Here is a 24,571-nt window from a genome sequence, read left to right as displayed (position 1 = left end):
GTGGCGGCCGGTGACAGTTCTCCCCGGAAGCGGCGGAAGACGCCCGGAGGGGGCGGGGCCGGGCGTCCCGGGTCGGCTGGGCGCCTCGCTCCGCAGCGCCCGCGTCGCCCTCCCGCCCCACAAACCAGACCTCAGGCCTCCTCGTTGTCAATGCGGGCTTTTATTCGCCGCCGGCCCCGCGGCGGGGGCGGGCGTTCATGCACAGCCTGGTTTGCGCCCTGGGCCCGGCGGGGGCTGAGGCGGGCCGCGTCAGGCGCCCCCGCGGCCGGGGCCCCTCCAGCGGCCGTGGGGGCCACGGGGAAGGCCCGGCGCGGGCAGGCGCCTCGTCGTCGTCAGTCTTGTAAACGCGAGGAAGCTCGGGCACAGAGTGGGAACGCCGCTTTCCCGGAGCGGAGCGGGCACACGCGACAGCCCGGGCTCGCTCGAGGAAGCCTGTCCCGGCAGACACGCCGGACCTGGCCCCGATCGGGCGAGACCCGCGGACACACAGGGGAACACGGACACGCGGACCTGGCCGAAGTGCTTCTGTCTGGGCTCGAGTGCGGCTGCGCGGGCGGCTGCGCTCGCTCCTCGGAAGTAATAAATTAGTTGCAAGCGCGGGCTATGTACAGGGCGCGGGCGGGGGCGCGGCGGGCCGCCGGGGCGTCAGTGCGCCGCGCCCGGGAGGTGCACGGCGATGTGCGGCACCGCGCGGGATGGCGAGGCCCGGTCCTCCGCCCAGGCCTCCGCCCGGGTCTCGGCGGGCTCCGCCGGGTCGTCGAAGCTCACCTCCTGCACCGCCTCCTGCTTCTTGAAGGAGTCCCGGCGCTCGGACAGGTGCAGCCGCCGCATGACCACCAGCTCGGCGTCGGCGCCCCGGCCGCGCCGCCCCGCCTCCGCGTCGGCCCGCTCGCCGCAGCCCAGCCCCAGCTTGTCGGCCGACTGGCCGCGGCGCAGCAGGCGCGGGGAGCGCGCGGGCCCCAGGCCGGGCAGCGGCGAGGGCGCGCGGGGCGCGGGCGCGGGCGGGCAGGCCAGCGGCGACGGCGGGATGCTGCTGGCGGACTTGCGCCGGCCGGACTTGTGCCGCGGCGGCCCCAGCTTGGCGGCCAGGCCGTGCAGGGAGCTGGGGCGTGCGTGGCCGGCGGCGGCGGGGGACGCCGGGTTGCTGGAGCCCGGGGAGGCGCTGGGCGGGGAGGCCGCCTCTGTGGGGACAGGCGGGGTGCCAGCCTGAAGGCGGGCGCGGCTCCGGCCAGACCTGCCAGGCGCCCGTTCTTCCCGGGGAGTTCCCGTGACCCACATCAGCCGAACTCCTTGTCGCCATCGGAGCCCCAGCTCCTTTGCCCTCTCCTCCTCCCAGAACCTCCCTGTGGGTCCCCAGTGCTGTCCGTCCGTCCGTCCGTCCGTCCTCACTCCAGGCGGGCTGCACACCCACCTGCGGGGGCCTCCGGGGCCGAGTTGCGGCAGGGCATGGTGGGGCTCGGGGAGAGGCTGTGAGTGGGTGAGCCGGGCAGGCTCTCGCTGGACGACAGTGAGTGGTGGAGCCCGGAGGAGAAGCTGCGGCTGGTGTGCAGCGCCGAGGACTGCTTGGAGATCTTCTTGAACAGCGACTTCCGCCTAGGGGTCGGGAGGGGGTGAGGCTTGGTGGCGGTGCGGGCTGGGGACCCCGGGCCCCGCCGCGGTGCTCACCGGTCCTGCGTCTCCCGCCGGCGGCTGCGCTTGCTCCTGCGCGCCATGCGGCCCTTGGCGGCCTTGCGCCCCGGGCCCACCTTGATGGACGTGTTCTCCAGCGCCGTGGTGCGCAGCGAGATCTTGCCGCCGCTCTGCGGGGAGGGGCGGCCCAGGTTCACGCAGCCGGCGCGGTGCGGGTGGACCCCCGCACCCCTCGGTCCCGGCCGGGCGCCCTCACCTTGAGCAGCAGCTCCACCACGTCCACGTGCACCAGCCCCAGCACCGACTCCCCGTTGATGTGGGTGACCAGGTCCCCCGCGCGCAGCCCGGCCTCCTGCGCGGGGCTGCCCTCCTCCACGCTCTGTGGGTGGTGGGTCGGCGAGGTCAGGGGCCGGGGCCCCCCCTTCCCCCGGCCGGCCGCAGGGGCCCTGTCCCCCGCCCTCGGGCCGGCCCTCACCCAGACCACGTGGTGCACGGTGTAGACGTCGCTGTCGCCCATGTAGACGCGGATGGCGCGCAGGCTGAAGCCGAACTTCTTCCCCGAGCTGTGGATGACCACGGGCGGCCGCAGACTTCCGCACACAGGCGACGGGTCTCGGCTGGGCGACGAGTCCCGGGACGAGGGGTTGGAGGACAGAGAGCGCGGGGACAGCGGGCTCATGAGAGGGCCTCCGCTGCCGTCATCTGCAGTGGAGCGGAAGGTGGGGCTCGCTGGGGCACCGCCCCTGCCAGGCTCCGACTCCGCCCCTCTTCGGCCCCGCCCCTAACTAGATTCCGCCCCTCCCGGGCCCCGCCCCTCTTCGGTCCCGCCCCAGGCTTCTCCCTACCGACTCCGCCCCCGCAGGTCCCGCCCCGCCCAAAGCTCCGCCCCGGATCGACTCCGCCCCCGCCAAGCCCCGCCCCGCCCCAGGCTCCGCCCCGGCTCCCCAGGTTACCTGCGGTGATGATGAGCGACAGCGCAGACACCGATGCCGACTTGGGCACGCGGCCCCCACTGCCCCCGGCGGGCGAGGCCCGGGACTTCTCCGGGGCCGGGTCTCTGGGGCCCCCGAGTCGGCGGCCCCGGCCTGCGTCCAGAGCCCGCGCGGAGGAGTGCCGGGCTCCGGTGCTGTTACTCCGGAGGCGGGCGTGGCTGAGCGCCGTGGCGTCTGCTGCAGGGTGGCAGGGTCAGCGGGCACCAAGCTGTGTCAGCCCTGTGACCCCAGCCGCCCCTCCGCCCCCACCCATCTCCAGTAGCCCCCCCCCCCCCCCCCCCCCCCCCTGGGACCAGATGCCCTTCTTCTCCAGGCCCTACCTACCAGAAAGACTGGAAGGCTTTGGAGTGACAGGGGTGGTGGGCAGAGGGGGGTCAGGCTCCCCTAGAATGAACACCGGCTTCCTGGGGTCTTCAGGGCCTGGGCCTGGAGCCTCGTCTTCCGAGGAGAAGGCGAACTTGGGCATGGTGTCGAGGCTGATAGTGCCCAGGAGAGAAGGGCTGGGGCCGCGCTCGGGCTGTGAGGAGCCCGAGGATGTCCAGGACCTCAGCCTGCAGGAAGGGGGAGCCCGTCACTCGGGCCGGCAGAGAGCGGGCCAGGTCTAGGGGAAGCAGCCCTACTCAGAGAATTCCTGTAAAACCAACCCCAGGCTAGTAAACACCGGAGGGTCTGAGCTTTGGAGGGTGAGTAGTTGTGTGAAGTGTTGGCTCTTGTGTAGAGACCAAAGAAAAGGGGAAAAGGTGTCAGGGGGATGAAGAGGTTTCCCCTTTTCTACAGAGCCATTGGGAAGCTCCTCCAACATCAAACTTAGTATCTGTTGCCTGGCACCCTACCGGACATCGGTGCTCAGCCAACGGCCATTCTCTCCTTCGCAACTGCGCTCCCAGGCCTCCTCCCGGTCCTCACTGAAGGTCCTCTCAGAGAACGTGGGGGTGGACTGAACTGCCAGGAACTCGGAGCTGCTGTACACCTGAGGGGTGACCAGACAGGAACCAGGCTAGGGCAGCAGCCACAGGGGTAGAAGCAGGATGGTGGGTCAGCCTGGGCTGCACTGAGACCCTGACTCAGGACAAGTAAAGCTGCTGAGCATTGGTGGCTCACACTCACCACCCCAGTTGCTCAGGAGGCTGAGGTCTGAGGATAGAGGTTCAAAGACATCCTGGACAGGAAAGGCCATGAGACTCTTACTTCCAATTAATCAGCAAAAATGCCTGAATTAGAGTTGTGGCTCAAATGGTAGAGGGCCAGGGACAGTGCCCAGCCCCGGAATTCAAGCTCTGGGACTGGCAGAAAATAAAAAACAAACAGAAAAAGCAAAGGGAGCCAGGCACAAGGGCTGACACCTGTCATCCTAGCTACTCAGGAGGCTGAGATCTGAGGATCAAGGTTCAAAGCCAGCCCGGGCAACTAAAGACCCTGAGACTCTTATCTCCAATTAACCATCAGAAAACAGGAAGTGGTGCTGGGGTTCCAGGTGTAGGGCAGTAACCTTGAGCTCAGGGACAGCACCCAGGCCGGAGATCAAGCCTCACCACTTACAAAAAAAAAGAAAGAAAAAAAGTGAGCACTGTGGAGGTTAGAGGCAGCAGTTTACCCAGCTTCTTCTGTTATAGCCCCAGGACCTCCTGACCCCAGCCCTGCAGACAGCAGGACCTGTAGCCACTACACAAAGCTGAAGCAGATGCTGTGTGGACCCTGCAGACCCTGCGTGGACCCGGAGAGCCACTGCAGGCTCCTGCCTGCCATCCAGCAGAAGGTTCTCCCTTTGCTAGGGCTCAGCCCCAGAGCATTGAGTCAAATCACAGAGGGAGGCATTTAAGTTGAACTGGTAAGGCTGTGGGTGGCCGGCTGCTCCCCTTGCCAGGCCTGCCCACAGGGAACTACTACAAAGCCACGAAAAACAACAAAGAAAGCTCTGGCACGATGAAATGACAATGAGGGACAGTGGCTAGGCAGACGCCGTGTGGTGCGAGAGATGCACCTGTGTGGGGGATAGTAGACACTGGAGCTGCGGGAGGCAGAGCAGCAGCTATCGAGACTGGGAGGCAGGAGGTGGCCAAGGAAAGATGGGGAGGCTGGGAGGGACAGGGAGCTGTAGGGGAGGAAAGGGGGAGGGTGGAGAGGGACGGGGGGGGGGGGGGCTGTGGGGGGAGCCCAGGGTCTCCTCTGGAGGGCAGAAATGGTCTGAAAGCAGACAGAGACGGGGTTGCACAACATGGGACTCTGATGAGCCCTGCTGCAAGTTGGCAGGAAAGTAGACTTTGCCATGAGATGACGCATCCCCAGCCACATCAGCCCAGCCTCACAAGCTCTGACCATGCCAACCCCGACCATGGCAGCCTGGCCACGCCAGTCCCCGCCTCGGGAGCCTCCCCAGCAGCCCCGCCCACCTTGCTGAAGCGATGGGAGCAGGAGGAGAACTGCGGGATCTCGGTGGAGGATTCCTCGTCATTGGTCTCCTCGTCCTCGGAGCCCAGGTGCCGGTACCGCTCAGAGCGGGCTGTGGGGGACAGGCAGGGCAGCCTGGGCGTTCAGAGCCGGGCAGCAAGTGCAGAGACCCTGAGCTGAGCAGGGCTTAGGGTGCTGGGTGCATGGGGGCAGAACATTTCAGAGAGAAGTAGCAGTGGAACACGGAGCCTCTGCACTTAGCGGGACATGGACATATCTGTGTCTAGGCATGCCCACAGGCCCCTGCCTCAGTTCCCCCTTGAGACACCCGAGTGGGTCCTGGCCTGGGGGATGGGGGCTTCTGGAACCCACCCGATGGAGGGTGAGGGGCCCAGCTTGGGCGGAGCCCAGGACATACTGTCAAAGTAGCTGGTGTCATCTTCTGCTTCCAGCTGAGGTACAAATTCAGCTTTGTGTCGCAGGAGCCCGGCCCAGTCCAGGGCCCAGAAGAAGGGGTGCTGCTTCACTTCGTGGGTGCCACCTGCAGACACGTGGTAGCTCACACCCTGGCCCACCCCACCCTGGGGCTCTACTGTTCCTCTGCTAGCTTTGGAGGCCAAGCAGGGCCCTTTCTCCAGTTTCCTCCCCAAGAGTGGGACAGGCCCCTGTGCCCACCACCTCCAGCCCCAGCTGTGCCTTCAAGAGCCTGTATGTAGGAGGTTCTGCAAAGTTTCCGGATTGTATGCCCCTTCCTCCTTCCAAGTTTGCAGAACCCTCCTGCTTCCTTCTACCCTGTGAATGCTGGGACTACGCCACGTGTGCTACCACACCCAGCCCCTCTCCCAGGGCCATCAGCACACACCCCAGCCACACACACCCCAGCAGCACACGCACATGCCCCAGACGCACGCGGCAGACGCACCAGTGCCCAGACGCTCCCTGGGGCTCTGGCGTAGCAAGCGGGTGATGAGATCCTGGGCCTCTGCTGGCAGGGCCTCCTCCCCCTCCGGCCACATGATGTCGTCTGGAGGAGGCATGCAGTGAGGGTGGGCCCTGTAGCACCCCAGGCTAGCCAGGTCACCCATGCACCACCAGCCACCCTACCCTGGCTGAGTCCCCACTACATTGCACTCGGCCCCCCTGGGGCCTGGACCTGGACAGGCTGGGGCTGAGACTGCCCAGCTGGGGGGGACGCACCGCTGACCACCTGGCCAAAGAGCTCCTCAGGCGTGTCTCCGAAAAAGGGCACACAGCCCACCAGGAACTCGTACAGAATGACGCCCATGGCCCACCAGTCCACCGGCTTCCCGTAGCCCTGACGGAATATCACTTCGGGCGCGATATACTCCGGGGTCCCGCACACCTGGGTGGGGCAGGACGGGGAAACTGAGGCTGGCTGGGCCTGGAGCAGGCTCCTGGGAGACAGGTCTTGCGGGCCAGGCTAGGGAAGCATGGGCTTGCTCTCCTCCATACTCTCCCATTTCGCTTGCATCTGAGGCAGATCCACACCCAGGCCCACCTGCTTGTCCACAAACTCGTGTGCGTCCTTCTCAATGTGGCCTTCGTACAGATTGGTGGCCATGTTCATGAGCCCGATCTTGGACAGGCCGAAGTCGGTCAGCTTGATGTGCCCGAGGGAGGTGATTAGCAGGCTGCAGGAAAGAGGAGCAGGTGCAGCTGGAGCGGGGGACACAGCTGGACTCCGGGCCACAAAGCCCGGCCCCCAGCCTGTCCAGCCCTCATCATCTGGCCGAACCCCAAAAATCTCACCACGCCCAGGTCCATGCTCCAGACCATCTAGTTCCACCCCACCCCAGTAATCTGACCACGTCCCCAGCACTCCACCCCAATGCCCGGACGAGACTCTGCTCCAGGATCTGGGCTGCGCCCAGTGACCACGCCCCGCCCCGGCCCTCGGCCCGGCTCACTTGTCCGGCTTCAGGTCGCGGTGGACAATGCCGTAGTTGTGCAAGTACTCGAGCGCCAGCACCGTCTCGGCGAAGTACATGCGCGCCATGTCCACGGGCAGCGGGCCCATGTTCTTCAGCAGCGTGGCGCAGTCGCCGCCTGGGGGTGGGGTGGGGGCGAGGCACCGAAAGTTGTGCGCAGTGCCTGCCCCGGCCCCTCCGTGCCCCCTCCCCCCTCCTCTGCCCCTGCCTCCTCACCCATCCCTGACTCTGCCCCGCCCACACCCCGGTCCTGGCTCCGCCCCGCCCCTGACTCCGCCCCATCCACACCTCGCCCCATCCACACCTCGGTCCTGGCTCCGCCCCCACCCTGACTCTGCCCGTCCACACCCCGGTCCCTGACTCCGCCCCATTCCCCAGCTCCGCCCACACCCCTGACTCCGCCCCGTTCCCCGGCTTCGCCCCCACCATTGACTCCGCCCCGCCCACACCCCGTCCCTGACTCCGCCCCGTTCCCCGGCTCCGCCCCATCCAGGGATCCGCCTCCAAACCTGACTCCGCCCCATCTCCAATCCCGGCCCCGCCCCCTTTCCAGGCCCCGCCCCGCCCCATCCCCGGCTCCGCCCCACCTACCCTCCACATACTCCATGACCATGCAGAGGTGGCGGCGCGTCTCGAAGGAGCAGAACATGCCCACCACGAAGGGGTTCTCGGCGAAGGTGAGGATGTCGCGCTCCACGAACACCTGCTGGATCTGGTTCCGCAGGATCAGGTTCTGCTTGTTGATCTTCTTGATGGCGAAGCGCTGCCGGGTCTCCCGGTGCCGCACCAGGTACACGGCCCTGCGGCGGGGAGGCGGGGCGGGCGCTGGGGTCGGGCGGGGCCTCCCGTCGCCCCTCCCTCAGGGACGGCCCAGCCGCTGGCAGGCGGCTCCCGAGCACTCACCCGTACGCCCCATTGCTGATCAGCTTGATGGTCTCGAAGTCACTCTCACACGGCTTCCTCCGGGACGGGCCCACCAGGCCTCGGTTCTGGGGACGGGAGCAGGGGCTCAGGGGGTGGGGGTGGGGGGCCGGAAAGTCCCTGGCGGCAGAGCCACCCCAAGCCCAGGGGCTGTGCCCACCCTTGTCCTTCGCACACCTCACCACCCAGCACCCCAGGCTCTGAGAGTTATGTGGTACCCAGGAATGCATACTAGGCCAACACTCTACCACTAGGACACACTCCGTCTGTCCAGTGCACAACCAGCTCAACAAACTGACCTTCACTTGTAATACCCCTCAAAGAACCACAGAGAACGGTGCCCGCCCAGGGGCTCACCTCTGGAGACTCCGGGGCTGCGGGTTGTCCTTCCTCAAGATCACTCAAAGGCACCATTTCTACAAGTTGAAGGAAGAGCCCTTTTATTTTGTTGTTGTTGTTATTAGTATGCGAGGGGAGCATGCTACCACCAGGCCACATTCCCAGCCCAGGAGCTGTTAGTATTCCCCAGACCTGGTCCCACTGTGAAGCAAGCACAGGCTGGCCTGGAACTCACAAGCCTCCTGTATGCTGCGGTCCAGGACCAGCTGGGGAGGGGCTTTCAACAGCTTCAACTGGGCCCCTCCTGGGCTGGGGACAAGGATGCAGGCCCAACTACCTTGTCTTGAAGCCAGGATTAAGGAACACTCTAGAAGGCTCAGTGAGTCCACTGGGCTTCTCCCATCTGAGCACTGGACAGGGGGCCTGAGCTCTAACCTCTCCCTCAGCCAGGGTGCTGCCTGGGTGGCCATGGTGAAAACGGGCACCAGAGCCACAGTGCCACAAGCCCTGCGGTCACCAGTCCCGCAGTCACCAGAGCTGTGGCCATAAACTGAGGCTGGTGCCAGGGTCAAGGGCCTCTAAGGGGCTGGAGGCCAGAGTCTGAATCCAGTCTCTCTCCATCCTTTTGTACTCTGTTCCAGGACACTGCGTGGAATCTGCCTCTGCAAGCTCAGCCACCAAGGCCAGGCCAGGGGTCCCCTGCTCTACCATTTAAGCCACATTCCCAGCCCTTGTTAGCTTTATTTCCTAAAGAGTCACTTTTGCCCAAGGCTAGCCTCAGGCCCAAATCCTACGTCTGCCTGCCCAGCAGCTCCCTGGGCGACAAGCACAAGGCCAGTGCTCAGCCCTGGATTAGGGGACGCTCTCCCTCTGCGGCCTGGGGTGACCCCGGGCTCCTGCGCCATCTTGGTGGCCCTCCCTGGGCCTGGCTTACCAAACTATTCTTGCTCTGGCCTCGCTCGTCTTGAGGTGCAGGGAGTAGAACCAGGGGCCTGCAGATGCTACGCTAGTGGTCAACCTGCACAGCGTCCCCAGCCCTCGGCCCCTTCTGGTATTCTGTTTACAGGCACAGAGACCATGGGTGTCCAGTGGCCAAGAGATGGCATAAAGGAGGCAGCAAAGCTGGGTGTGGTGGCTCACGCCTGTCATCCTACTTACTCAGGAGGCTGAGATCTGAGGATTAAGGTTCAAAGCCAGCCAGAGAGAATCTTATCTCCAGTTAATCTCTAGAAAATGGGAAGTAGGGCTTGGCTCCAGGGTAGGGTGGTAGCCTTGAGCTGATGAGCTCAGAGACAGCAGCGCCCAGGCAGAGTGCAAGCCCCATGACGCATTAAAAAAACAAAATATAATAAAAAGGACAGCGAGGAGAGTGGGCTCCACACCCACCTCCTTGGGCCCATTTCCTCTCCCCATGCCCAGCTCACCCTCCAGCGGGTCCTTGGCCAGGCCCAGCTGTCCAATGATGTACTGTGGCAGGTCCGTCTTGATGCCCTGGCCGTCCCGGGCCTGGCCCTCAGCCGCCTCCAGCAGGTGGTAAAACTCCTCAGGGTCAAATTCCTGGACAGCAAAGAGGCCGAGAAAGCAGAGCTCAGGCTCCAGCTCAGCTCAAGGCCCCGTCAGCCCCCAGCTCCTGCTCCCGCCCCCGCCCCGAGCACTGGCAAGTCTCGGGCTTGCTGTCCAGGCCTCACCAGGCATTCCAGGAGCCGAGCCGGCCGCGAGATGATGATGAGCAGCTTCCGCACCAGCTGGACGATGAAGCCCACCTCCTCGCTGTCCGAGCGCTCGTGGGCCTGCGGAGGGGCGAGCGTCACCACGGCCCGCCTGGCTGGGCCTGGGATCGCCTCGAATCAACCGCGGCAGCAGAGCTGGAGACACCCAGACCCTGCCACGGGGTGGGCGTGGCGACACGAGGTCCCGCCCGCCCAGAGCCCCGCCCACGCGGCGCCCCGCCCACCCGCGGCCACGCCCACCACGCACGTCCTGCAGCAGCCGCTCCAGCTTCTCCTGCATCTCCAGGAAGTACCGCGAGGTGACCAGGGCCTCGGCGGATTTGGCCAGGCAGTCCCGGGCCAGCTCCACGATCTGGTGGTGGATGAAGCCCAGGACGCCATCGGCCAGGCGGGCGTCGTCGGGCGCGTAGGCCACCAGAAAGTCCTGCAGGCGGCCCTCCATCTGGGCCGTGGCCTGGGCGGGGCGCGAGGGCCGAGTCAGGAGTGGGGGCTCCGAGGGGGGGTCGGGGAGGGACGCGAGGGACAGGCGCGGGGCGGGGGCCGCGGCCCACCTTGGGGAACCTCTCTCGGTACACGTGATTCATCATGGCGATCTCATTGTCAAAGGTCCCCGACGTGCGTCCCGGGCTGCGAAGGGACACGAGGGCGGGCGGGCTTGGGACCCCGGACCTGGGTGGGAAGCAGAGGGAGGACGGGGAGGGGCCGGACGCACCTCAGGCTGCGGGAGCGGGGGCGCATGCGCGGGGAGCGGCCGCCCTCGTCGTCCACCACGCTCTCGGAGCTGCGGAAGTGCTTGGACAAGAAGTGCAGCTCGTCGGGTGTGGGCTGGAAGGGAAGCTGGTGGAGGCGCTCCCGAGAGGATGAGCTCGACTGCCGGGAGAGAGGGGGTCAGGGCCAGGCCCCCGACACCCCCCCCCGGGGGTGCATCCCCCACCCTCCCCGCCTGCAGCTCTAGATCTTCCTTCGATCAAATTAAGGACATCTGTGCCCTCCCTCCCGACTGGGGGATCTTGGGGTCAGGGTGGGGACATGGACCTGGGGGCCCGCGGAGGGGCAGGCACCGCGTGAGTCGCCCACCCCGAAGCTGCAGGTACCGAAACTGTGGAGCTGGGGGTGTTGGTGCCATAGCCAGAAGATGGGAGAGACGCGAGGGACCATCTTCTACCGTCTGCCCTGCAGAGGACAAGGAGAGGAGATGGAGGAACGCCGGTCCGCGGGCGCACGGGAAGGTGTGTCTGAGAGCCCCAGCGGGGTCAGCCCAGCGGCCAGTGTGCTGTCTTCCGGCCTCCGGGACCACTTCCGTCAAGCTTGGGCCTGCGAGGTGCCTAGGGGCCAGATGCAGTGGCCACCCCTGGCTGGAGGCCTCGCAGGCGGATTCCTGCCTCCTCCTCCAGGGAGAGGAAGGCTACAGTCCTCTCTCAAGGTGGAGGTTGGCACTGGGGGTTCATGGTTCTTGCACTGGTGTGTCTCCAGACTCCTGTCCACTTACAGGCGGTGACGACATGGGCCAGAGACCAGACTGAGAAGGGTCCACCAGCAAGCAGGCCAGGACACGGGAGGAAGAACACTGCCCCAGCCCACCCTGCTCAGGCTTCCCCACTCACCTCCTAGCAAAGGGGAAGCTGATGGCAGCTAAGTTCCGTGGACTGTCCAGGGGGCTGCTGCCTGCAAGGGGACGGCGGGAACTGAGTCAGGGATGGAGTGCGGAGGCTGCCAGCCTCCCCCTATTTGCTCTTACACTCACCCGTGGGCACCGACAGCGGGGACAGGGGCCGGGAGAGAGTGGGCGATGGCGTCCCTACCACCAGGCTTTTTCGGTTTCCACTTCGGCAGCTGTGGGGATGGAGAGACAAGGTCGCAGGTGGCCTGCTCGCAGGCTCTCAAACTCGGTGCTCCTCCACACCAGCTGTCAGGCTGGACAACTGCCTGAGCCTCGGCGGCTGGGCGGGGCCCTCTCACCCCCTGCCCCCAGAACCCCAGCCAGGAGCAGCAGCAGGCAGGGCAGAGGAGCCAGCTCCTGGGTGACAAGTCCGGCTCCACTTCCTGTACCTCCCTAGTTCCCCCTGAAAACGCCATCTGGGGCCCCCCAACAGGTGCAGAGGCAGCCTGCTTTACCACCAGGACCCACATTACTTTGGGGTGGGTGGGTTCTGGAGCTTGAAGTTGGGGTCTGGGCGTTATCCCTTCGCTTGTTTCACTCAAGTGACCACAGCCCCACTTCTGGTTTTATAGTGGTTAATTGGAGAAAAGTGTCTCACTGGTTTTTCTGCCCTGGCTGACGTTGAACCAGGATCCTCAGATCGCAGCGGGAACAGCTGGGGCTACTGGCTTAGGACCACACTCTCGTTCTCAGAACTGCCTGCCAGATTTTCTTTCTTGCTCTTCCTGTGCCGGGGGCCCTTCGGCCTGCGGCCCTGAAGGCTTCCCTGGCAGGCTTGACCCAGCTCCAGCTCCGCCCTGCCCTGCCCTGGGGCAACACATTTCCCCCCCCTCAGCAGTCGCCCAGCAACGGCTCCGCGGGTGACAAGTGCGCAGCCCACGCGGCCCCAGCCACCAACGCTGCTCTGCTCTGCTGGCTGGGGGAGCTGGAGAAGCAGGGACGCGGGCCCTGCTGCCAAGAAGGTGGCCAGTGTAAGGACCAGGGAGCTGGAGGAGCCGAGCCCGTGTGCCCGGCTCCCGAGCCTCCGTTTCTCCTCTGCATGGAGGGGCATGGAAGGTCCGGGGCACTGCCTGGGCCCAGGCCTTTCACAGACTGACGGATGTCTCTGCAAGTGCAGCTTCCACCCCCACCCCGCAACTCGTACCAGGCTGGGAAACTGAGGCCGCCGATGTCAGCAGCTCATGTGAGGCCCAGAAGGACCACTGAGGCTCGGTGTTTCGCGGAGGACTTCCTGGGGGCCTCTCCCCGCCCAGCCCGCGGGCCACTTCCTCCGACCTCTGCCAGCTGTGCCCCTGCACCCCGACTGCCTCAGCCTTCAGGAAGTCCACCGGGCGCCTCCCTCTAACTTCCAGGTCGGGCTACATGTGTCACCCCTGAGCACCTGCGGTCACCCGTCCCGGCCACCTGAGTGCCCACTGCGTACCCCGGGACCTCAGTGCCCACGGGGCCCCGCTCCAGCCCCAGCTGTTCCACAGCCAAAGCCCAGTCAGGCCACACAACCTGGCAGTGGCTAAGCTGGTATTTGAACCCGTGTCAACGACGAGCGGCGCTGGCTTGGCCTCTGAGAGGCGGAAGCCAGGCCTGGGGGCGGGCCGGCCGGACGGGGGGGCCCAGCCTCCACCACTGCGCACGGCCCGGCCGGCCGCGTGCGCTCGGTGTTGGCGTCTGATCGACATTTCCGTCGGGCGAGGAGGGGGGGCAAGCCGGCCCGGGTCTCCCGGGGTGCCCCGCTGCGCGCGGGGGCCCGGAGCAGGGGGCCGCGGGGCACGGGGCCCCGGCCGCCCCTCCCCGCGGGGACCCCGGCCGGGCCTACCTCTTGGAGCGCTGGAGCAGCGCGCCCTTGGCCAGGCGGCTGCGATGGCCCGGGGCCGCCACCGCCGTCCAGTAGCTGGGATCCGACATGCCTGCCGCGTCCCTTTGTGCCGCCGCCGCCGCCCGGGGCCCGAGACGCGCGGGGGCGCAGCCGGCGGCGGCGGGACGCTTCGGCGGCGGGGCCGGCCCCGAGCCTCGTCCAACCCGGCCGGGCGGGGGTCGCCGAGGAGGAAGCGCGCGGCCGGGAGCCCCGCCCAGCCGAGCTCGGGGGCGGGTCCCGGACGGGGGCCGGGCCGAGCGACGCGGAAGCGAGGAGCGCGGCCCGCGTGTCGAGAGTGGGCGGGGCGTCGCCAAGGGTGCGCACGGTAGGGCGTGGCGTCGCTAGGACGGCGGGCGGCAAGGGCGGGGCTTCGCTAGAGCCGTGGGCGGCATGGGCGGGGCGTCGTTAAGACGGCGGGCAGCGTGGGCGGGGCGTTGCTAGGGTGCTGCCGTGTGGGCCGGGCGTCGCGGGGGGGGGGGGGGCGGGTTGCGCGTGGGCGGGGCGTCACTAGAGTGAGGAGGCGAGGGAGGGCATTATTGGAGTCCCCGCAGGGCGTTGCTAGGCCGGACGGCAGGTGCGTTGCTAGGGTCCGGGCGGTGTGGGCGGGGCGTTGCTAGGGTCGAGGCGGTGTGGGCGGGGCGTTGCTAGGGCGGCGGGAGGTGCGGGCGGGGCGGGGCGGCGCGGGGGCTGGGGCGACCCGGGGAGCGTTCGGCGGGGAGGCTTGCAGTCGTCCCCGGTGGGAGGACTCCGTCCCCTCACCGCCCCCCTCCCTCCCCGCGCCCCCGCGCACTGCCGCGATCACAACCCGCCCAGCACCCAGCCTGGCCGCGAAAGCCGGCTCCGCCCGCCCGGTCGGTCCTCCGGCCTCGCAGGCGAGGCTCCGCGGTTGGGCGTGGACTCGGCCCGCGAGCCCCGCAGTCAGGGCCCTCCTCCCTTCCGCGACCGCGGGAGGCGGGCAGGGCTGGGCCGCAGCCGCCCCGGGGCGGCCTCGCCCCCCAGGCCTGGGTTCCGGGCCCCACGGGCTCCGCCAGCAGCGGCCGCGAGGACACCAGGAAGAGCCGGGGAACGCGGGGCACCCCAGCACCCCCGCTCCCGGGCGGAGGGCGGAGCCCGGCACCGAGGAACTGCCAGACGCACCCCCGCGTCCGCCTACACACGCCAGTCCCGCGCCCCGGGTCCGCACGCTGCCGGGTGTCTCTCCACAGGCACCCCTGGATGTGTGCTGAGTGCCAGGATCTCTCCCTGGCCCCTGCAGCGCACGGGGGCCCCGGGCACCCCAGTTCCCTGCCCTGCCTGCGGAAGGGGCCAGTCAAAGATAGGAGACAGAATAATCAGGAAGAATAAGTGAAGATGAGCTCACAAATGCATTTTCATTGCGGTTCTGAGGATCAAATCCAGGGCCTGACCCATGGCAGGCCGGGCCAACCTGCCTTTTCTTTTGTTTTGATCTGGTCATACTGGGGGATTTGAACTCAGGGCCTTAGTGATCGTCCCTGAGCTTTTTCAACAAAGCTGAGCTCTACTTTCTGCTTTCCGATGGCTAACTGCAGATAAATAACATGGAGGCCTAGTGATAGCATGCACTCTGTTCCACATACACAAAGAAAGCCAGATATGGCCCTGTAGCTCAAGTGGTAGAGCACTATCCTTGAGCAAAAGAAGCTCAGGGACAGTGCCCAGGCTTTGAGTTCAAGCTTTGTCTCTCTATCTCTGTCTCTGTCTCTGTCTGTCTGTCTCTCTCTCACATACACACACACACACATGCACACACACGCTGCCTTCGAATCTCAACCCTTATATCCCTGCCTCCTGAGTACCTGGGATTTCAGGCCTGAGCCCCAAGTGTCTGCCTTCCCAGCTTGCTTCTTGTGTTATTTTGGTTTGGTGGTGCTGGGGGTTTGAACTGAGGGCCTGGCACTTGCTAGGTGGGCGCTGTACTGCTTGAGCCTCACCTCCAGTCTGAAGAAGGGAAAGAAAGCAGGGTCATCCTAGCACATGGTGACTGATCCTGGTGATTGTCCTGAGGACCCTGTCAGGAGGCATTCTGGCACTATGGGCCTCCAGGGAAGGGAGGAGAACTGCCCCACGCAGAGGTGACCATCCATGTGCCAGAGATGAATGATGGGGGAGCCATTGAGGGGTCAGAGCAGGGAGGGGTGTGGTCTGACTGCATCTATAGGACCCCAAGTCTGTGGAGGGGGGAAGTGGAGGCAATCATAAACTGGTGTTAAGTAGAGGCCTCTGGAGAAAAGTGGACTCTAAGCTTGCTTTGAGGACCAGGAATGTCCCTATGGGGCCACTTGTGGGGTGAGGACCAAGACCTTCCCCACCCTCGTGTGAGCACGGAATCCTGAATGCTGCACCCCACGCCCACTGCTGACCCCTCCCCTGCAGCCTCTCCCACACCCCTCTGACATCAGTTACCCATCTAGGCACTGAAAATAGCCCAGAAGGCCTCTGTCTGGCCTGTGCGAATTCTAAAGGCTGATCTCTGATGGCCGTTGCCAGCTCCACCTTCCATGACTGGCTCCCCACAGCCCCAGCAGCATCTGGAATGCCTAGATCAACCCTGTCCCGGGCACCTAAGTGGCACTTATGGTGGCCACAGCCTCCTAGCACACCTCCTCCCCCACAAGGAGAGCCCTTCCTGTCCACCACAGGGAAAGCACCGATTGGAAACTGGCTGTCTACCAGATACAGGCCGCAGGACGTCACCTGGCCAGCTCGCTGATCACATGCAAACCTGATGCCCCGAGGCAGCCAGGTTGAAAAGTGAACAAGACCCTGTCTCAACCAATATGCCAGATGTAGTTGCACATGCCTATAATCGCAGATGCCAAACAGATGTGGACAAGACAGTGTTACAGAGTGGTGCTGTGGCTCAAGTGGTAATGCATTAGCCTTGAGCACAAAGCGCCTCAGAGACAGTGCCCAGGCCTTGAGTCCTACTATAGGCCAAAAATAAAAGAAGACAACCCTACCTGGACGCTGGTGGCTCACACCTATAATCCTAGTTACTCAGGAGGGATTGAGGATTATGGTTCAAAGCCAGCCTGGGTATGAGACTTTTATCTCCAATTAACCATGGAAGTGGAACGCTAGCCTTGAACTGAAGAGCTCAGGGACAGTGCCCAGGTCCAGAGTTCAAGATCCGGAACCTACACACACACACACACACACACACACACACACACACACAAGAGGAGGAGGTGGAGGAAGGGAGGATCACAGCCCTCTACATAGGGATACATAAACACCAGATCTTATTAGAACAACACCCGGGGCCCTGATGGGCTATGGTCCCCATGGTGGTGGGCCTCTGCTGCCCTCTGCTGGCGAGGGCAGGGACTCAGAGGTCTAGCACTAGCCCCAGTGGAACCTCAGCCTCGCCTAGAGCAGAGGCCCCTCCCTCTGGCCTAGCCCTCACTTGGGGGTGGGGTCAAGGAATCAGAGTCTCCTCTCTTCTGGCTTTTCTCCCAGCCTGTTCCTGGGCAGCTCATTATGGGGTCCTCCCACCAGGCAGCCCACCCACTCCAGGCCTCACCATCCTTACTACTTCTCCTTCAGGACCACATCATTTTTGTCCCTGGAGACCTTTCTCACCTCACCCCTGCAGGCAACCAGAGGCTGATCAAGTGGGCATCGTGCCTCAGGACATTGGCCCAGGTTGTCAGCTGTCGCTCCTTCCCACATCAACCTTGCCCTGGCTCTGTCCCCAGTGGCGATACAAACACCACCTCTGCTAGAAAGAATCTAGGTGATCCAGTCACACTTACACTCATGGCTTCCTCTAGCCCACCAAGAGCCCCCCCAAACGAGTGGCTCTGGGGCTCTGGTCCACACAATCCTAGGTACCTACTAAACTTTTGCTGCAGGGAACCAGGATAGGTTCACTATCCCTCCCCCTTTTTTGCTTGGCTTTTTTCCACATTCCAGTTCAATGGAGAGCACTGCGCAGCAGATTCATACTAAGGTGTAAAACACACCAGGTGAGGGAAGAGTCCACGGCATTCTCTCTGGTAGGTGGCAGGACTCTGAGACCTCCCCGGGTCTCAGACCCCGATACCTCGCCAGACACCCCAAATGAGAACAGGCTTCTCTGGTCCGAGCCTCAGTTTCCTCCTCTGGGGAAGTGGTTGGGGCAGGGCGCCTCGGGCCTGGCTCTGGGGCCGGGGCAGCTGACCGCCGGGTGCCCCGCAGGCAGCCTGGGAACGCAGCACCTGTCTGGACAGCTCTTGCTGGAGCCCCGGCCACCTGTCCCACGTAGGGCCAGGCCGAAGACGGGACCCCGCCCCCCGCCCCGGAGAGGCCCAGCGGAGCCACCGCCATGAAGGGTAAACTGAGGCCGGAGGGGCGAGGCCACGCGCTCTCACTCACCTCCAGGGGCGCAGTCCCAGGCCCGGGCTGCCGGGGCTGCAGGGGCTGCTGGGGCTCAGCAGGGCCGGGCTCTGGCTGCTCGGGGACAGGCTGCAAAGGAAGGCCGCGGACAGTGACCCAGCGGCCGCGCTGCGCACGGGTCCGCGAGGGATCCGGGGCGCAGGGGGCTCCCCCGAGGCGGCGGGGCGGGGAGACCCCGCCCCACTCCGCCCCTGGCGCCGGACTCACTCGAGGGTCAGCGCGGGGATGCGCAGCCTGTCCCTGCGGGACTTCATGCCGGGGCCGGGAGCGGACTGGGGCCGAGGCGCGAGCGCTGAGCTGCGGGTTTCTCCGCCCTGGGGCGGGCGGGGCTCCTGCTGCACCTGCGCAGGCCCAGCCAGCGAAAGCCGCCGAGCGCAGGAAGCCTGAGCCGCCCCGCCCACCGCCCCGCAGCACCGCCCCCCTGGCCCACGTGCCCACCCGATCGGCCAATCAGCCACGCCCCACCTGATTTTCCACGCCCACTCGCTAGAGCTCCCCCTCGGGCCCACGACCCCGCCCACCAGTCAGGCAGCACCTCCTGACAGGCTTCTCGGCACTGTCCTCCACCCCGCCCACCCGCCGAGGCCACGCCCACCCGCCGAGGCCACGCCCACCGACGACTACCCGCGGCTACAGGACTTTCCTCGCGGCGCAATCCCCGCCCCGGGCCCTGGGGTGGCCCGACCCCCCCACCGCGCCCCCTGTCCCTGCTCCCGGTCAGCCCCCGGTGGCCCTGGAGCCCGTCAGAGGCGCAGGGCAGGTGGCCAGCGAGCGGCGCCCTGCAGGGAGGCCCTGGCCCTTCCTCCCCACGGCCCCGGACTTTGCCCTCGAGTGGATCCGCCACCCACCCCCTGCCCCCAGCTAGGGCGGCTGCCAGGGCCCAGGCCTGGCCGGCGAGACGCCCCGCCCCGCCAGCTGCCCCGGTGGCCGGGGCGGGCATGGCCACCTCCCTTCCCCCGCCCCACCTGCCCTCCCCCGGCCCTGTCCGCGATCACTTCCACAGGCCAGGGTTCCGTCACGGCGGCACCTCCCACTGACCCCTCCGCCACATCATCTGGTCACCACTCCCACGGCCTCCGCCAGCAGGCCCCTGGCTCTTTCCTGGATTTAATTTCCTCTCCGCTCACGAGCAGCCGGCCATTCCCCTGCCCGTGCGCAGGGGGACTCGAGGCACGTGCCTGAGGTGACCCCCCCCTTAGGCCCGCCGGGGACTTTCAGGCCATCGTGGAAGGCGAGCCCCTCCTCACGGGAAACCATTGAACAAAATCGTCCTATGAGCTCTGGGGACCCGGAAATGGCAGCCCACAGGGGGGTGGGGTGATGCCAAGCAAGGCTTTTGCTCCCCAAAAGAAGGGAGCTGGCCTTCTTGGGGGCATCCAGGCCCGTGGATGTGGGAGGCAGGTGATGGAAGTGGCCGATGAGCCACAGCCCCTTAGTGGCCTCAGATCTCCATCCTGCTGCCTCCTGCTCCATGGCAGTGCCAGGGTAGCCAGGACGCCCGGCCTGGGTAGCAGTTCTACGGCGGTGGAGCAGCCTCCAGATGGTTAGTGCTGTAGGCAAATACATTGCTAATTCTTCACCCACAGGCCCTGGTGCACTCACCCTCGTCCCCGGCGAGGCAGGCTCAGCTCCTTCTGGAATGAGACATACAAAAAGGGGGTCAGCTGCTAGGCCCGGGATCCCCTGGCCCTCAGCCCCTATACCCCCAAAGCAGCCCCTCTTGTCCCCTGCTCCACCAGGCCCACTTTCCTAATTCCTGAACTGTCCATAGCCTCGGCATCTACTTCATCTACCATCAGGACCTCTGTCCTCTCTGGCCACAGGTAACTAACCTGTAAGTCACACCACAGGCCACTGAAGACCTGGTATCTTACCCTCCTTGCAATTAAAAAACACACACAAAACAGTAACTCTACAAAGGGGCACCACTGGTGCAGTCTCAGCTTCCCAGGAGGCTCAGCACTAAGGATCTCCGGTCACAGCCAGAACTGGCGTCAAGGTCCCCAACTCTCTTATCCCCAGTTCACCTCAAAGTGGCGCTGTGGCTCAAGCCGAAGAGTGCCAGACTCCAGTGAAAAAGCTGAGGGACAGTGCCCAGGCCCTGACACTAGATAAATAGACAGACACACAAATATTACTGTGTCAAAAATGCCCAAAATGCCCACCCAGGGGCCGAGAGTTGGTAGAGTGCTTGCTTAGCATGCACAAAGGCCCGGGTTCAATTCCTCGGTACCACATACAAAGAAAACAGCTGGAAGTGGTGCTGTGGCTCAAGTGGTAGAGCTCTAGCCTTGAGAAAAGTCCAAGGACAGCGCTCAGGCCTTCAGTTCAAGCCCCACAACTGGCAAAAAAAATGCCCACCCAGTTCTGGGGATGTGGCTTAGTGGTAGAGTGCTTGCCTAGTATGCATGAAGCCCTGGGTTCCATTTCTCAGTACCATAAAGAAAAAGCTGGAAGTGGCACTGTGGTGCTAGCCTTGAACAAAAGGGACAGAGCCCAGGCTCTGAGTTCAAGCCAAGGACACACACATACTACTGAAAAATAGATGTATAGAGACACTGATAGATTCGTACATACAGACAGACAGATATCCCTGGGTCGCAAATGTACAGTCAACACTGGAAAGGTGGCTTAGTGGTAGCTAGCAAGCACGAAGCCCTGAGTTTGATTCCTCTGAACCATACACACAGAAAAAGCCAGAAGTGGCACTGTGGCTCAAGTGGTAGAGCTCTAGCTTTCAGCAAAAGAATCTCGGGAACAATGCCCAGGCCCTGAGTTCAAGCCTCAGGACTGGCAAAAAAAACAAAACTCAGGGGTGGGGAGTTTGGCCTAGTGGTAGAGTGCTTGCCTAGCATGCATGAAGACCCAGGTTCAATTCCTCAGTACCATAAAAAAAAAAAAAAGCTGAAAGTGGTGCAAGGACAATGCTCAGGCCCTGAGTTCAAGCCCAGGACTGGCAAAAAAAGAAAAAGAAAAAGAAAAAGAAAAAGAAAAAACATCCATAGGTGGTGGCTCACACACCTATAATCCTAGCTACTCAGGAGGCTGAGATCTGCAGATCTCGGTTCAAAACCAGCCCAGGCACTAAAGTCTGTGGGACTCTTATCTCCAATTAACCACCAGGGAACCAGAGTGGAGCTGTAGCTCATGGTTAGGGTGGTAGCCTTGATCTGAAGAGCCCAGGGACAGAGCCCAGGACCAAAAGTCCAAGTCCAAAAAGCAAAAATAAAACAACTAACGACCCCCCAGGAAACAGATGTCCTAGGGCCTCAGCCTGGGCCTGGGATGTCTCTTGGGGCTGCCGTAGGAGTGAGGAAGCCCTGGGTGTTGGGTGTTGTGGGTGTGGTGTGTGTGCATGGCGCACAGCTCAGGAAACTGGCCTGCACCTACCCTGGCCCATCCACACGCAAGGCAAAAATGTGGGGTCCGCTGGGACCCACACTGTGGCCCAGAGTCCACCTGCCTGTGGGATTGCCTTCTCTCCTTCCTTCCAGTCTCTTTCTTTCTTTCAAATCTTTTTTTTTTTTTTGCCAGTCCTGGGGCTTGAACTCAGGGCCTGAGCACTGTCCTTGGGCTTTTTCCTCAAAGCCAGCCCTCTGCCACTTGAGCCACCGCATCACTTGCAGCTTTTTCTAGGTATGTGGTGCTGAGGAATCGAACCCGGGTCTTCATGCATGCTAGGCAAGCACTCTACCACTAGGCCAGACTCCTGGCCCCCTCTCTCCTTCCTTCCTTCATCTTTCCTTCCCCTCTATCCCCACCCCCCTGCTTTCTGAGCTGGTCCTGGGGCTGAAACTCAGGGCCTGAGCACTGTCCTCGAGCTTTTTCACTCCAGGCTGGTGCTCTACCACTTGGGCCACAGCGACCTTCCGGCTTTCGTTGGAGACGAGCTCTCAGCCTCCTGAACGGCGGGATGGCAGGCGCGGGGCTGCGTGGGGGCCAGGGCGGGGGCCGGGGCCTCCCTGAGGGCTGCGGGCCCCTGGCGGCCGCCATCCCGCCGAGGGGCGGGAAACCGAGGCTGGGGGTCCGGGTGCGGGGTCCCGGGGCGTCTCTCCGAGGCACGCCGGGCGCAGGCGCCGGGTCGCGGGCCACATTTACCAGGGTGGGCACCGGAGTCCACCCCGGCGGCGACCGCCACGGCGACGCGTGACGCCCGCAGCCCAGCAGCCGATCGCAGGGGCTGGAAAGGACGGGGCGCAGGACGCCGGCTGGGGCTGGGGAGGGGGCTTGGCGGGGTCCCGGGGTGGCGGGGGTCCCCGGAGTGACTGCGATCTCGTGTTGGGGGTCCCGAGGTAGGTGGGGAGCCCCTGAGCGCCCCGCCTTCCTTCCCTCTCCACATCGTGGGCTCCCCACTGCGCAAACGCCCGTGCCTCAGTTTCCCCATTTGGAAGCAGGCAGAAACAGCCTGGTGTCTGGAGACAGATGTCCCAAATTCGCCAAGTACCAGGAGAAGGGAAGTGGGGGCCTCGGAGAGCGGCAGAAGGGCCCCCAGCCGGCGAGAGCCGGCAGCCCCGCGCCCCCAGGGGGCGGAGCATGGGGAGGACTTCCTGGAGGAGCGGGCGACCTTAGACTCTGCAAGGATGGAGGAGGAGACCGAGCCACTGGGAGGGAGGGAGGGCCAGGCCTTCCGAGGGGCCTCTCGGGACAAAGGCCCCGCTGACGCCCTGGTCACCTCCTCTGTCTCCAGGGAAGCTTCAGCCTCTGCCCCGCGCCCTGGGCGCCCTGCCCCTCGCCCGGGGCTGCGCGGCCCGGCTGGACGCCCCGGGCGCACCTGTCAGTCCCGCTCCGGCCCCGCAGCCGCTCGGGGACCCGCTGGACTGCACTTGGCCCGCCGGAGATCTGATTGGCTGCTGGAGGCGGCCCGCCGGAGATCTGATTGGCTGCTGGAGGCGGTCTGCCACCTGATTGGCTGCGGCGCTCCCCACCCCGCCTCCCCAGAGCCCGGCGCTGGACCTGGGGAACCGCGGCGCCGCCTTCCCGCGCGCCCGGTGGAGCCCAGCGGGGCCCGCCCGGGTCGCCCGCCCCTCGGGGCCCGTTTATCCCCCTGGACCCCGTGTGCAGGGGAGTTATCGGCAGGCACCGTTATCACCCTAGCGCGTTATTACTATTTCCATCTCCTCTTCGGCCTTCCCGTGCGCCCGACCCTCACGGGCTTCGCAGGGGTCCCTCACCCCGTGCACGGCCTGGGGCGGCCTCCCCGAGCCCAAGCTCCCTTCGCGCTCCGGAGGAAGTGCAACTTCCTCAAAATCACCCGGACACCAGCCGGCGCTCGGGCCTCTGCCGGGAGTCCTTCGGGCCCGCGCCCTGCACCGGGGCGTCCGGCTCCGAGGCACCGCGGCTCCAGGGCACAGATCGCCGGGGCCTGGGGGCGCCAGGGAGCGCGCGGACGCGTCGGGCTCCCCGGTGAGAGCCGGGCTGTCCACGGCCGTGTTCTCCAGAGCCTCAGTTTCTCCTCCTGTCAGCAGGACTCGGCATCTGGCGTGTCTGCGCCCCCTCAGGGAACAGGGCCCACTCCTGACGTCAGCAGCACCCCCATTCGCCTACCCGGAGGCGGCTTCTCTATTTTAAGAGGCCGAGGGCGGGGCTCGCATCTAACTAGGGCTCCAAGCAGGCCTCCCGCCCCCCCCCCCAGGGCCAGCCACCTCTCCATCCGGAGGGCCAGACCCCGCGGGCTCCCCTGCCCCAGGGCCCCCCAGAAGCCAGGGCGCCCGCCGTCTCTCCAGGGCCTGGCGCCCAGGAAGCGCCCAGTAAATGTGGGAAGGGGAAAGGACGGGTGGCCTCTCCCTCAGACCTGGGAGCTTCCCAAAGCTGTCACACCAACACAGAGGGCACCAGACGAGAGGCAGCCTGGAGGTCTCTCCGCCCATCTAGGGGATCACAGCTGGGTAAACTGAGGCACCGTTTCTGCGGAGGTGGGGGAAGTACCCTGAACTCCTCCGGTGACACAGTCGGCCCCACACACAATCCCAGAGGCCAGCGAAGCAGGCTACTTCAAACGGGGAAACTGAGGCCAGGAGCCCCGAGGGCCTCTCGCTCCCTTCCCCGAGGTCCACACCTGTTGGCAGGCCCTGAGAGGCAGCTGGGCGCGCCCCGGGGCCGGGCCTCAGTTTCCCAGTCTGACAGCCTGGGTCCGCGTGGGACTCGAGCTGGGCAGGTGCGGGGCGGGGCGGCGACGGCCCAGGCCGGCGTCCCACGGGCAATGACCTGTCGCCCACCTCCGAGAGCCCACGGGGCCTCGCTCGCCGCCCCCAGGGACGGGCCGTCAGGGGACCGCGGGCAGGGGGAGCGCGGCCCCTAGCCCCGCGAGGTCCCGGGCGGCCTGTTTCCCCACATGCCACACGGGGACACCCCTTCCACCAGGCGGGTCAAACAGCCTCTGCGAGCGAGCCCGCCCGGGGCGCGACCTGGACACGCCCTCCGCTCCCGCCCTGCCTCGGTTTCCCCAGGCCGGCGGAGGCCCCGCCCCCCCCTCCGCCCTCCGCCCTCCGCCCGCCCGCGCGCCGAGGCCTCACCTGGAGCCCGCGGCGCCGCAGGAGGCTCGGCTCGTCCATGGCCAGCGAGTCCGCGCGCCGCGCCCGCCCCGGCCCCGCCCCAGCCGGCCGGGCCCCGCCGCCCGCCGCTATTGGCCAGACCGGGTCAGCTGACGGGCCAGGCCCCGCCCCGCCGCAGGCCCCGCCCCCGGACAGGCCCCGCCCCCGATCGGGCCCCGCCCC

At 65.4% G+C, this 24,571-nt stretch overlaps 1 protein-coding gene across 1 annotated transcript; it reads right to left on the bottom strand.

Moving 5' to 3' along the window:
• Positions 1 to 559: 559 nt before the first annotated feature.
• Mast3 (microtubule associated serine/threonine kinase 3) lies at positions 560 to 24,409 on the bottom strand. The gene is made up of 28 exons (XM_090351475.1): positions 24,371 to 24,409; positions 19,461 to 19,492; positions 17,838 to 17,927; positions 11,693 to 11,781; positions 11,553 to 11,613; positions 11,043 to 11,121; positions 10,661 to 10,818; positions 10,500 to 10,575; positions 10,196 to 10,402; positions 9,907 to 10,008; positions 9,643 to 9,775; positions 8,237 to 8,295; positions 7,862 to 7,947; positions 7,550 to 7,758; positions 6,938 to 7,076; positions 6,529 to 6,661; positions 6,207 to 6,372; positions 5,932 to 6,033; positions 5,428 to 5,550; positions 5,012 to 5,121; positions 3,455 to 3,591; positions 2,946 to 3,172; positions 2,583 to 2,798; positions 2,105 to 2,331; positions 1,886 to 2,008; positions 1,666 to 1,799; positions 1,412 to 1,593; positions 560 to 1,181 (listed from the first exon to the last, which is right to left on the bottom strand). The coding sequence occupies exons 1-28, from the start codon at positions 24,407 to 24,409 to the stop codon at positions 646 to 648; spliced, it is 3,975 nt and encodes a 1,324-aa protein (XP_090207601.1). The 3' UTR covers positions 560 to 645.
• Positions 24,410 to 24,571: the final 162 nt, after the last annotated feature.

Source organism: Megascapheus bottae, chromosome 1 (assembly GCF_031878675.1).
Source record: "Megascapheus bottae isolate mThoBot1 chromosome 1, mThoBot2.hap1, whole genome shotgun sequence".
NCBI classification, from domain to species: Eukaryota; Metazoa; Chordata; class Mammalia; order Rodentia; family Geomyidae; genus Megascapheus; species Megascapheus bottae.
This window is presented reverse-complemented; position numbering and strand designations above follow the sequence as displayed.

Bases quoted from the DNA above. Each gene is read 5' to 3' on its own strand.
- Mast3 (XM_090351475.1), bottom strand. From the start codon at position 24,409: ATGGACGAGCCGAGCCTCCTGCGGCGCCGCGGGCTCCAG. The intron at 19,493-24,370 runs GTGAGGCCTCGG...GTCTCATTCCAG, and splicing joins TGCGGCGCCGCGGGCTCCAG to AAGGAGCTGAGCCTGCCTCG. The intron at 3,592-5,011 runs GTGGGCGGGGCT...GTCACCCCTCAG, and splicing joins GCTCCCATCGCTTCAGCAAG to GTGTACAGCAGCTCCGAGTT.